The 13,903-nt window shown below is 38.4% G+C and overlaps 1 protein-coding gene across 2 annotated transcripts in view; it reads left to right on the forward strand.

The window, feature by feature from the left end:
* The window catches only part of Scamp1 (secretory carrier membrane protein 1), a 155,047-nt gene extending 146,592 nt beyond the window's left edge, over positions 1–8,455 (forward strand). For both annotated transcript variants that reach the window (XM_004645733.3, XM_004645734.2), the window contains one exon: positions 3,355–8,455. In XM_004645733.3, coding sequence (XP_004645790.1) covers positions 3,355–3,519 — 165 coding nt within the window. In that variant the 3' untranslated portion in view covers positions 3,520–8,455. The remainder of the gene's footprint in view (positions 1–3,354) is intronic.
* The last annotated feature ends 5,448 nt before the right edge of the window (positions 8,456–13,903 follow it).

Genomic DNA, 13,903 nt, shown 5'->3' on the forward strand with positions numbered 1-13,903 from the left:
AAAATGTAAAGTATAAAACTTTATGACGTTTTAGTGGAAATGTGGTTGCACTATTTTAAATATACTTTTCATAGTATACAGTTTGGGGGTTCATACCAGCACAGTGTGTATTACTTCTGAAAATACAATAAGGAATTTGATTTCCTTATGTAAGTGCATCTGCAGTTTGGCTGTGATATTTCTGCAGGTTGTTAAAAATAAATTTTATACAGGCATGGTAGCACATACGTGTAATCTTCCTAGTTGGGAGGCTGAGGAAGATTGCTGCATGTTCAAGGAATTTTTAAAAAAAATTTATATTGATTAACCCTTTAGTCCTTGGTATCCTGATTTGATCTTTAGGAATCTCTAAGAAGCAGATGAAACCACAAACATTTGGTTTATGGGAACTAAACTTGAAGTTTTGAGTGGTCGCCGACTATCTAATAAGTAGTGGAACTAGGAGAGCTAAATCAAGTGCTCTTTCTGTGATAGTCCTAGAACTAAATATTAAAGTTAATCATTTTTCTCACAATAGAAAAGACACCAAGTACCAATAGCAAATATTGATTTAAAGATAGTAAATAGTTTTTAAAAAATTAGTCATTGTGTTAATACTTTGATCCTGATTTTTCTAGGGAATACAAACTATTCTTAGGAATTGTTAAAGATAGGAGGGAAACAAGCTGAGATGTTGATCTCGTGATTTGTCTGTTGACATTCATTGGCCCTGAATTAAAGAATTTACCCTATTGAGCAGTTGAGTGTTATACATTAAGTACATACATGGTCTTCTCCCTCTAGATGGCTCTCTGGGTCTGTTCAGATACTGACTTGAAAATAATGGGCTTCTCTACCTTTATTTTGTTCCATGGGACTATAGTGACATTTTAAGTAGTTAAACTCTGAAGCCTATGAACAGATAACATGAGCTACTCAAAATAAAAAATAAATTAGAACCAACACTTATTTGTTATATGCCATACACTTGGGGAAAAAGGGGAAGACAGTCAAGTGAACTTGCAATTGTTTGCATTGGGATTGAATCTACTAAGTTAAGATGTATTGGGTCGGCCAAATAGCTCAGTGGATTAAAGCACCTGCAAGCAGGTGCAGGGGTCTGGGGTTCGATCCACCGGCCTGCTATGCCAGCCCCGCCCCCGGAGAACGCTGAGCCAGCAATTGAGACTGGGTGTGGTGGCATGCACCTGTAATCCTAGCATTTGGAAGGCTGTAAACATGAGAATCACTATGAGTCTGATCTGGTAGTGAGACCCTGAACACCCTGTAGACCCTTCACCAAAAAATACAGAAAAAAAGATGTATTAGATTTCTGTAATATGCATTATTTTTTAGGCTCCAGTCATTTATATTCATTGTAAGATACAAGTTTCTTGAGCATAGGAATTGTAATTTATCTGTGTCTTTAAGTTTTTAAAGAAATCTTGTTTTGGAAAGAAAATAATTCTGTACTAAATGATATTGCTGAACTAGGAGACAAAAAAAAAAAAAATAGTTTCTCAGTCTGTGTATGTGCCAATGCTGTTTTTCTTCTTCCAGACTTTAGTATACTCTGATCCACAACAGTGTGACCTTTACTTTCATCATTGTATCAGGATATTTCTTTTACCCAGATAGCAGTTTCTCCCCTTGGTGTCAGTAAAAATCCCTAGTTATTCTCATTCTTCGTGTAACCACTGCTTCTTGTATTGGATGCTTTAAAAATATTGTTGTCTTAAGAGGCTTCTGTATTTGACTTTCCTCTGTGTACTCTCTGAAAATGGTTTCATGTATGTCAAGACTTCAGCTACCATTTATATGGTGTCTTAGTCCTTCTGGATTATGGTAACAAATACATCATAGATTGAATGGCTTGAGGAACAAATACTTTATTTCTTAAAATTCTGGAGGCTGGAAGTTCAGGCAGATTGGGTGTTTAGTTGAGGTTATTGGGTGTTTGGGGAGGACATAGCCATTTTCTGTTTCCTTACCTGCTGGAAGAGCCAGGAGAACTCTTAGGGATCTTTTATAATTCCATGCATAAAGGGTTTACTTTTATGCCTTGATTGTCTCCTAAAGATTCCCACCTCTGAGTACTACCATATTGGGAATTATTAGCATTTTGACATGAGAATTTGGGGAGAGGGATTATTTAGTCCCTAATGTGGACCAGTAGTTGCCATGTCTGTGTCTTTGGTCTGTTTTTCTTCTGAGCTTTGCACCAAATCCTACCCTGCCTGCCGTGGCAGGCCTGAAGTAGGTTTCAGGTGCTCAGACCATGGTAGAATGAATATTCTACTCTCTGCTTTCCTAAAACTACTCCCGAGTGTTCCAGTTTGACTTGAGAGTCTTCAACCTATTCTGCCTTTGCTTGCTCCAAATGTGTCCCACAGTCTGGTGACTATTTCCATCTGGGTTTGAGAGTGAAGGGTGAGGAAAAAACACTGAGTGAATGCACTCAGCCCATTTCCAAACCTACTTTCATGAAATTCCAGTGTGGCTTCTGATTTAGGTCTAATGACAGTGCGATTATTGATTCACTTGTCTCCTCCTCTCCCTCACTTATCTTAAAGCTTGTAATTAATATAATTTGTTTTTTTCTTTTTAAAATTTGTGTTAAATTGAGTGATTTATATTATGTATTGATAGGCTTTTATTGTTTATGTAGCTTATGATGATAGAAAAATTTTGAACCTTACTCATGAAAATAAACTCTAAGATTTGAGTAATAAATCATTATAGACAGATGGTTACCCATAGTATTTCTTCATAAATCCTTTAGTATGTGATCAGAAAAAAGGCTAAATGGTATTCAGGAACCAGCAGTATGTTTTAAGAATATAAATAGTACTTAGTTAATGAAATGATAAATGATACCATTACTTTATAATAGAATTAGAGCTATAATTGCCTGGGTAGTAAATTGAAATCAGACTACCCTTGTTATGTTTATTTATTTATTTATTTTTATGTTTTTTGCAGAACTAGGGATTGAACTCGGCCCTTGTGCTTGCCAGGGAAGTGCTTATTCCACTGAGCCATCTCCCCGGCCCCCTTGTTATGTTTAAATCATTCTGTTGTGATGTTATAATTAATATCTTAATGGAGCACAGAAAAAAATACCTTTTGCAGTTGGTTGAGGGTTGTTCTTTATTTTTGGCCTGACTTGGCATAATCATCTCTTCAACTTGTGGAGGAAAATGAAAAGCCTGTATAATGGAGTATTTAAATACAGATGTGTACCCATCTGCCTAATGTGCTTTTTCTAGGAATCTTGACTAGAATTCAGAGTACCTGAGGGGTGTTGAGCTCAAGGATGTTAGAACTGATGTGCAGATCACCACTCACTGCTCGCACTGTTATGTGCCTTCGTAGGTACACGGACTGTATCGCACAACGGGTGCTAGTTTTGAGAAGGCCCAGCAGGAGTTTGCAACAGGTGTGATGTCCAACAAGACTGTCCAGACTGCAGCTGCAAATGCAGCTTCTACTGCGGCAACGAGTGCGGCTCAGAGCGCTTTCAAGGGTAACCAGCTCTAGAGGCCTCTGCAGAATGCCCTTACCTTCTGACGGTACCATTCTCTCCAGTTGCTGTATTCTGCAGATGTTTTTATGTTGGAAACATAGTACACACAGCATGGGTATTTCCTGTTCACATGTGCATGGGCTAAAAGCAGAAAAACTTCATCTTATTTTACCAAATATTTTTTTTCATATTTCAGTGCCCTGGCAGATGACTATTATGTGCTAAATAAATATTTCTCCATATTTTTGGAGGATGGTGTTCAGCAAATTATTTCAGGGGTGATCTGCTGAGATGAACATGGTACTTGTGATCTAAAAAGCTTAGTACTAACTGTAGTTGTTCTTTCAAGACCCTTTAAAGGTAAGGATAACAGAAGAAAACATTCTTTTTTCCTTATTTATTTTGAAAGAGATAGACCAGCAGAGACACATTTTAAAACGGCTTGCTTTTCTATGAGTTTCATCACCAGTGAGAGCCTGTGTGCTTTGTGGTAGATGGTGTATATTTTGTCTTTGTTATTTTCTTTTTTAAGAGTAGCTGATATTTTGATAACAGTTCTGATCTTGCATGGCAACATGTTCCTTAAATTAAAAGAATTAGTGTTTTGGGTTCTGTACTGCCTATAGTTATAGGAATCAGGGTTGTTTATGGATCATAGAAGTGATTTTCTGTAATAGTTTCCTTTAAATAAAAATTTATTGGGGTACAGTGTGAGACTTTAATATAATATGCAGTGCATAATCCAAAAGAGAAGGTAGTTTGTCAATGCAATAGAGTGTAGTAATAATAATTCCTTTTATTTTATTTCTAATCTTCAGTATTCATATAGTAAAATTTTACTGTATGGAAACTTTGGTATATTCTTGTGGGTACTCTTAATTGAACTTAGATTGTATTTCACAGCTTATTTTTGGGATGTGTGTATGTGGGTGTGTAATTTTTGACAGGTATTAAAGACTAACATAATCTTTGTCTAAAATGAATATACAGTATTTAAAGAATTTTTCTTTTAGCTTCTAATTTCTAGTAGCATTAAAAATAAAAAGACTGTAGCATTTCTAAAATACACTTGAATCCCTAATGCACCTATGTCTTTCATTTTTTGAGACAGACTGAATACATTTAAATTGTTCACCAGTAGAAAAGTCAGTACATTGCATCAAACAAGGAAGTACATATGCAGTTAAAGACATTAATTATGAACATAATCTACATTGAAATCATTGCTATGCAGCACAGAACTTGATTCTTAGAGTATACTTGGGTTAAAACTTTGAGTCATTCTTAATATTGATTAAATGATTCAAATGCATTTCTAAATCATGCTACTACTGTGGTTTGAAAGCCTTTAGATAACTTTTGATTGCAGAATAAGTTTGATTTTAAGGAAGGATGATGTATTAGATTACATAATTTGAGACAGAAAGTCTTTTTAAAAATAAAATTAGGCATAAATGGGAAACATCACTTTTCTTTTTCCTTCCCAAATCTGAAATTAAAGTGAGTCTTTTGATGGGAGTGGGATGCCAAGTTCTTATTGTTTACGAGGAAGGTCTGTGTGCTGCTTGGAAACACAGCTCATCCAGACGGTGTTTACATTTGAGTTGTTTGGGACTTTACCGAATACTGTAGTTAGGAGGTATTTCTTTTATGTGGAAGAAAAATAGGATTCAGAGTATGAAGTAAAGCTGTTTTATAGATATTTCTGATCAGTAATAATCTTGATCTACATTCTCATCCACCTCAGCAGCTCTGGTCCTTTAGATCCTGTAGTCTTAGTGAAAACTTACTTTATTGAGTGTAGGTTTTATAAACATTCAAAACATGAGCCACAAAATGCAGCAAGAGCATTGTACCCACCACTGATTTATATTCCACGTCTATGTTTTGTTTTTCTCTAATAAAAGAAGAACATACAATAATAACAAAAGATTTATTGAAGACTTTTGAAAAATAGTGATATTCTTTCCTTCAGAATTGCAGTGTTTGTTATGTAAAAATTTCCAAAGATAACATTATTAAAGGCAAAGAATCACAACCCACAATATCTTTTCCTGTGTGAATAGAAGAACAAACCTTTAAATTTGGGTTTACCTGGGTTAATATGGTTGAGAGGGAAAATTGTTTTATAAAAACATAAATGTGCATTAAAATGATGACAGTTTGATCAGGTATGAAAGCAGCTTTAAATTCTCATATTCACTATTTTCATGACAATAATCAGTAAACAGTGACATTTTACTAGCAAAAGATTGGCATTTGTTAGTGTTTCATTTTTAATGCTAAAATTCTGTAACACCACAGTCACAAAGTAGTCTTCGTATCATAGGCATATGTGTCACCTTTCAGTTTGCATTATTAAATCATAGCTGTTCTGTTTTAAGCTAGAGTTTGAACACTGGAAAAATCCCTGCTCAGGGATTTGTAAGCTGGGTCTTAGTTTTTGATCTGGGGATGTTTGTGTATTTTGTAGGTGAGTATACTGCGCTGCCATCTTGGTGACTGTCACAGTTCTGTACCAATGCCTTCCATCTGTCCTCTCATGTTGCATGTTTTCAGTGGTTTGGAAGTTTTGTATATTTATTGTATTAATGCAGAGTGTCATAAAATAAAATACTGTTTATTGGATGTTTGTTTGTATAATTTTAAACATTACATTAGCAATTCAGATGCAGAAATTATGCTATAGGTTTCTCTGTACTTAGAAGTTTCTTTCACATTTAATTTTTAAAAAATAATTTTGTTATTGCTAAATAGAACATAAAAGATTGAGATAAAACCCTCAGCAATATAAAATGGCAATTTTTTTCTGTTGCAATTAGACCTTTGTAGGTAGCATAATATAAACTTCATCCATAGTAAATGTTTTGACCACTTCTAAAGTCTAGAAGTTGAGTGCAGCAAAATGAAAAACGTTTTCTTGACTTAAAATCGGTGCCTCTGAGGCATTGTGGTCCTGATTGGAACCTTGCTTACCTATTTTCTCTGTACTGATGAAAGCGCCTATTTGTGCACTGGGCTTTTTAGTTGACAAGCTAAAGAAGATACAAAGGTATAATCTTAAATTGTGTTCATGGTGTATCTTACTTTATTTTGAGAAATGTATGTTGGAGTAAAGTGGCATTTATTTTTTGAGTGCTAATTAAAAAAAGATGAGTTTGAATTTTTTGCCCTTCATTTACTATAATTCATGTTGAGGTAAAGTATAGCTCTTACTTCATGGGGATTTATGTTAGGTTTACTGGCTGTTTCTCTAAATGATTTGTAATGGCATAGTGTTTCTGTACTCACTGCTGAAAATGCTGGCATCAGCATGCTCTGTATTGGTGAAATTTGTGTTCATTGTGATTGTTTACAGAACTTACTAGATTTTAATATGTTCCCCTACTATGTGTGGCTTAGAATTAATATGGCTGTTACATACCCTTTCATATCTGTGCATTTTTTTTTCCCTTAAGGAGAACATTTAGAGGAATTTGTTGATTCCATGTCATTAAACCTGTAGAGGTAATAATATGAATGGTTAACTTCAAAATTAATTGAGGATGTCTATTAGCAAAGGCCTCACTTTGATAAGTTTTCAAATACCATAGTAATTTACTTAGATTGTAGTAGAATAATGTTTTTAAAATGTTAGAATTAACATACTTTTTCCCTAAAACTAAGAGTTACATTGCAGTGGTCAAGTACTAGGAGAAATAAAGGATTTCTGCTAGAATTTTAAGGCACATTTTATAGAGCATGTGTGTTATATTCACTCACCTATAAGGAGACAGCTCTAATTTGAAGATCCTAAGGCAGTGATGGCAAACCTTTTAGAAAGACACATTCCCAAACTGCTACCAAGAACCCACTTACTGTAGAGTGGCAACACTACAGTTAAACCCGAATACTGAGATTTTAGTTTAGGAAAAACAACTCGTATATTAACAGTTTTTGTCTTAAAAGAAAAACAAATACTATTCTCATAGGCTTGCCACCACTGTCCTAAAGGAACAGAAAAGACCTGCTGTGTTTTCAACCTCCCTGTGGGTTTTACTGTGCGCTTTGGGTAGAAAAAACCTTAGGCTATAGAATTTTTATAAGCACTGTTCGTGTTTTCAGCTGGCACAGGAACCTGTGTGACAGTGCAGTGAGTGTTCCGTTTTGTGTGTGAAAGAAGATAACTAAAGTTGCCTATAATTGTGTGCCCTTTAGAAATCTGTGTTAAAATCTGGTTTATATTTTTCTGTTACTTTTTGTAGAAAGACAACTTTCATCCTAAAACTAAGAAATGACACTGCCCTGTACCTCCTTATAGCAGGTTGTTTAGGGATGTTTACACAGCTGTTTCAGGCCATTTCTTAGCGCCCCTGAAGACCACACTGGTCTAGATGTCATCAGGCTGTGGTGTGCTCACCCCTGCCTTGGGGGTTTCCATGCTGAGCTGCAGGATCCAGAACTCTGCCCCTTTGGACTTGGAGCCTCTGGGGTGGCCATATCCTGCCATGAAAGGAACCATGAAGAAAGCTGGTCTGTATTGAGAATGAAGAATGAAGCAGGAGCTATGAAGGACAAGGAAGAGATCATCACAGCTTCCCCTTTTTGTTTTGAGGCTCGCCTGCTCATCTGATTCCAGCCCATTATCCTCATCATATTCTCACCATCTTTTCTCCCTGACCTATCCTGATTTTTTTCTTGTTTCTTTCACTGGAGCATTTTAACTAACACAGTGTTCAATCTTTTTTCAGTTACTGTATTTCTGAATGTATTTCTGTAAAACTTAGAAGCTGTACAGCTATCATAAAGTGCTCTTACTCACATTTTCATTCACATTTTCAGGTTTTATTATAAATGATTATCAAGGAATATATTGTCAGTGAATTTTGGGGCCCAAGCTTATAGTCTTTTCCTCAGGACAAATTGCTGGATCACTGGTATGCGTATTTTTAACAAGACCTTTAATGTGAATTGCCAAATTGCTCTCCATTTTTTTCCTCCATCTGCTATATGACTTGTTTCTTTCTCCACATCTTCACCAGTACTGGATGATCCTTTTCCATAAAGTCTTTTTTACTAGTAGTTTTGACAAATAACAAGAAGGTCTGTTTTCTAAGCTTTCTGGCTTCCCATGCTTGTGAGTTCACTCAGTGTTGGTATGTGCGTCTGCCTCCCTTTGTATATGTAGTTTCACAAAATGAGAATATATCCTATATCTGTAGAGAAACGTATTCCCCAAAAGCTAAGTAGTGGAACTAGGAGAGCTAAATCAAGTGCCCTTTCTGTAATAGTCAATCCCTGCTGTGCCGGCCCCAAAAGCCAGAGTATACTGTGCCAGCCACTGAAACCTGGCGTGGTGGTGCATGCCTTAATCCCAGTGCTGGGGGCACTGAGACAGGAAGATCATTATGAGATTGAACTGTGTAGTGAGACTTTTTTTTTTAATTGCCGCATGTGTATTTGAAATTTCCAGCTCTCAGGTGAGCTGTACACCTTGTAAGCACTGGTCCACAGCTCTGTGTGCTGAGTAGTCTCTGGCATTTGGATGGTTAGAGAAACTTTTGGAACAAATCCTTAATAATTAGGTTAAATATACTTCTGGATGCAAGATTATTTACACTAAGAAAATAATTACTGTCAAGAGCCTATCATCTCTTTCACTGTCATGTGCTTGTTGAGTTTTTAGTGTGTTGTCAGGATTTAACTGAATCATGACTGTTGAATTGAAAATGTTATCTCCAGAAATATGAAAATTAGCTAGATGTGGTAGCACATCCTATAATCAGCACTCTGGAAGGCTGAGGCAGGAGGATTACCAGGTGGGGCCCAGCCACAGCCTGGGCAACTTCATGAGACCCTGTCTCAAAATATAAAGAGGCTGTGGATGTCGGTCAGTGTGAAGGCCCTGGGTTCAGTGACACGAACAATATAAAAAACAGTGCTAGCTTTTTCTCTGGAAGAGAGGAAAAGTTTATTGTGCTCTTAGGATGTGTCTTTCTGGAGTCACCCTGGAAGACACTGCCTGGCATCCAAGGTGTTGGCTGTGTTAGCCATCTCGTTCCTTATTCATCATTCTAGGTAGAAGAGAACAATGGGTATTTAGTGTCCAGCCTGTATTTGCACTCTGCTTTGTCACTTGCTAGCTTTCTAACCCACTTCCTTTCTAACTTAGACTTAACCTTAGCTGTTCTTAAGTGACAGTTACTTGTCTGTGAATTAGGATAATAGCTCCTACCTGATAGAGTCTTGTTGAATAAATGAGGTATGTGAAGTGCACAATAACCGGACACATGCAGCTTCTCTTCATGCACTCACACCTGTGTCTACACCGACATGTCCTGCCTGGCGCCCGCGTCCACTGGCTGCCCCCACAGTCTGTCCCTAGCTGCGTAAGGACGTCTCTAGCAGCAGCCTGCCCTGCCCTTCCTACTCTCCACTGTCTGTTCCTTTTGGACTCCTTATCTGTGTGACTGACACCTGGGGTTACCCTAGACCCCCACTGCTGCTCATCTGTTCCCTCCAGCATCTGTAGTTTAGCCCAGCATTGTCCTCACTTCCACATCTGAACTTGGGCTTGCTTCTGTATTAGGAAATTACATGGTTTTTCCAGTCTACAACTTTGTGGGACTATTTATGTGGAGGTGTTAGGTTTTTCAGGATATTTGGCTACAAAAAGCCAGACCTAATAGCTAACATGCTATTTCATTGACTTTTCTTTCCGATGCGGCTTTTTGCTCTATGTCTCCATGCCATGTGCCTAAGCAAAATTAGTAGTACACACACTGAAGGGTTATCTTGCAGAACTTTCCAGGATAAATAGAGGAAGATGCAGGGAATAATGTGGAAGTGCAGCAGTGGAAGGGCCACCAAATAACTGAGCTGCTTGCGGGGCATCTGCCGCGAAGATGGGTGATGAGTAGTGTTGCTGCTGTGAAGAGTGCGCAGATGCCCTTCTTCCATCATTACTCCTGAAGTATTGGTCATGTGAGAGAAATGCCGAGGAAAATAAAGACCGTCCCTGTCAGTGGCTTTTGCTGATCAAGGGAATCCAAGAGGACCAGTTACGGAAAGCTGTGCCAACACACAGCTACCAGAGAAAAGCTAAGATTGAGAGGCTCTAAGCCCAGTCTTTTCTCATGGGGATAGCTTTGAGAAACAGAGTAATGTCTGAAAAAGTTATGCGAAGTTTCTGATTTACTTGGGCTATTCAGATTCTGATTTGTTTGGACAACTTTCTTTAGTAATTTGGGTAGTTTTGCAGTTTTTTAAAAGTATGATTTCTAATAGAAACACATCAGAAGTCATGTAATGTTTAGAAGCCAAAGTGTAAACATACTTTGAGCCACCATAAGTCCTGGACCAGGGAACAAACAGCCAAGTGCTCATGAGATGTAGAGTTTGTTGAGTTTATGAAGAGAGTGTTTACTGTCTAAACACTGAGTTTCTAGATGAGAAATCTTAACTACTCTGGGAGAGGCTTCTTGTAGATAGGATTACCTTGCAGAAAGTGTAGATGTGAATAACTTCACATGATTGGCCTTTATTTTGCTTGAGAAAGAGTCTAGCTTGGTAGTTCAGGCTGGCTTTGAACTCACATAATCCTCCTGCAGCCTCATGAATGTTGGAATTACAGGCCACTCCACCTAGCTACTTTGTTAGAAGAGAATGTCTTTCAGGTAACTTTCTGTCACAAATGTAAAGAAATACTTTGAAGGGCCAGCAAGATAGCTCAGTGAACTAAGCACCTGCTTAGGCAAGTGCAAGGACTGGGGTTTGATCCCTGGTACTACATGCTGCGCCAGCCCCACCCCTGGGTACACTGAGCCTGCCACCAGAATCTGGGTGTGGTGGTGCACCCCTGTAATCCCAGTGCTAATGAGGCTGAAAATAGGAGGATCACTATGAGTCTGAGCTGCGTAGTGAGATCCTGTACCCAATACATTAAAAATATATATTTTGAGCCTTATCATTAGCTGTACTTATAAAATGTTTGTGTTGTAACATTTCCCCCGTTATGTAATGCTTTCCTAAGGAAGAAATACTACTTACTTAGAAGTTTAAAAATAGCCTGTGGGGCCTGACCAGATAGCTCAGCAGATTAAAGTGCCTGCTTAGACACAGTGACTGGGGGTTCAGCATGCTGGGCTGGTCCCACTGAGAGGGCAACTGAGACTGGGTGAGGTGGTGTGCGCCTGTAATCCCAGCGCTTGGGAGGCTGAAAACAGGAGGATCACTATGAGTTTGATCTGTGCAGTGAAACTCTGTAGACCCTGTGCTAAAAATACAAAAAACAAAAACAAACCTGTAGTAGGGGTATGATATGTATGTTCTTAGCAACAGAATAGTTGGAAATGCCTGAGTGTCTTTCTTATCATTACTGTCCCAATAAGTGTTTCAGTTTTGACTGGTAGGTGTTTTCTCAATCACACTGTATAAAGATCTCATATTGAAACCAGTATTCTCAGACTTGGAGTTTGTAAAATCTGGTTTAATTCAAATCTGAGAGGGAGGGAGCACATTGTGAAAATACATAGGCACAGGAACCTTGTTAATGCTAGACAATGTATTAGTTTACAGTGTAGCAGAATAACCACATATTTGAGGGCTCAGATTGAGTCCACCGCTGTGATACAGTTCATGTTTGGCTCAAGTGGCTGTTGAATGTCAAGTGTGCCGAGTGCCTCCAGAGCACCTGATGACTCCCTCATCCTTCGAGTTTCACCACAGTCTCAGAAGAAACCCAGTCGTCTCTGACTCTTGGCCCTCAGGGTGTCACTGTTACTAGACAGAGGCAGGCAGGGATCCTGGGGCCAGCGTTATTGCACGGAGATCTGTCCAGAAGCCAGACTTAGGCTACGAAGGCGTGCGGCCAGCGCTCCCACAGTGGTCTAGCATTTACAGGGTCCAGGAAAGCATGCTAAGAAGCAGCGCCTAGTGATTAGGGTCCAGCAACTACTTGTCACACTAACAGAAAAGGCAACACGCAGCTTCACATTTCACACGAAAGACTCGCATTAACTGGGCCTGGCTTGCTGGCTTAACTTCCACATAAATAGTGATTATTATAATTTAGACCCAGAAAAAAAACAAAAACCAGTCTTTCCTTCACATAAGTTTCATGTAGCATTAAAATTATTATGGGGTAATGACTAGGCCATGAAGGCAAAAATGTGTAACTCCTTTGCCAAAACAGAAAACATCCCTGTTTTGACTCCTGTCCAGTTTCCGAAAGGAAAAAAAAAAAAAAAAATACACCTTTGTTATTGCACATCTTTCACAAAACTTATGTATGTGTAATATACATATTTAAATATGCTACACATTAAAAGGCTATGGCACTTTATGGGATACATGTCTAACAAGTGTCATTACACCACAGATGTTCGAGAGCTACACAGAAACCCTCGCACAATTAAATGTTACATTGTTGACTTAGCACACAGGTTTAAAGAATCCACAGACTGAGGCAAACATTTTTGCCTTAGAGTGTTTTGAGATGCCCAGGCCCTCAAGAAAGCTTTAAGCACAAATGCCCGCAAAATAAGCCTTTCCTGGGAATAGTAACAGTCCTATTTATTAGAAAGTAAGTGTGGGTCAATGAGTGGTTTTTAAAGAGTCATACAGGAAAGTTTTGGTTGTGGACTAGCATTACAGTCTTTTATTCCAAAGAAAGGCTGGCTAATGGGCTAAAGGTTTCACAGACCCACTGCTGCCTTTCCCATGGCAGAAGACTTATTATCCCTCCATAACACTGAAGTCAGTCTTCAGGTAGTTTATAGTGGTTTGGGGTTTTGTGTGTGTGCCTTTTTTTCTTAGTCTTCTACATCATTTATATTAATGAAGTGAACACTGTCAAGTGATGCTGCTCTGGCCGACAGGTCTCATTTTCTCTTGGGACTGCTGTTGATGAGTTCACTGTGACAGGTGACCTTGGGGAGCCCTGCCACTTTAGCTGAGGGGTTGGTGACAGACATACCCATAGGATCCCCTGGGCTTATGACTTGTTCCTAGGGGGAGGCTGAGATTGTAAAATGGATTCTCTACCTTGTAGAGGTTAATCTTCCAGTAAGAAATGTAAGAAAAAAATGTTAGAATTTGCCTGATGTAGGAAACTGATTTGAATAAAAAATACTGCTCAGGTTTGAATGTAGTTACCTGGCTGGAAGAGGGACTCAGACTCTATAAAGCACTTTCCCTCTGAGGAGCCTTACACGGGCTCCCATGGCTTATTTCTTGTGGTTACAGTGATGGTTCCTGTTTCCCACACCTTTACCTAGGTGTTCTAAAAGGTTGCCTGTTAACCCTTCTCACTCTCAAAAAAGCCAGAGGATCTGAACTTTCTTTCAAAAGATCTGTTCCTATCTTGTGCTTGGCCTTTCATCTGTGAGATAAGACAGTTTCTAGTGTAGGCCAAGTCTC

This window comes from Octodon degus, unplaced genomic scaffold, assembly GCF_000260255.1.
Source record: "Octodon degus isolate 3935 unplaced genomic scaffold, OctDeg1.0 scaffold00238, whole genome shotgun sequence".
Classification (NCBI taxonomy): Eukaryota; Metazoa; Chordata; class Mammalia; order Rodentia; family Octodontidae; genus Octodon; species Octodon degus.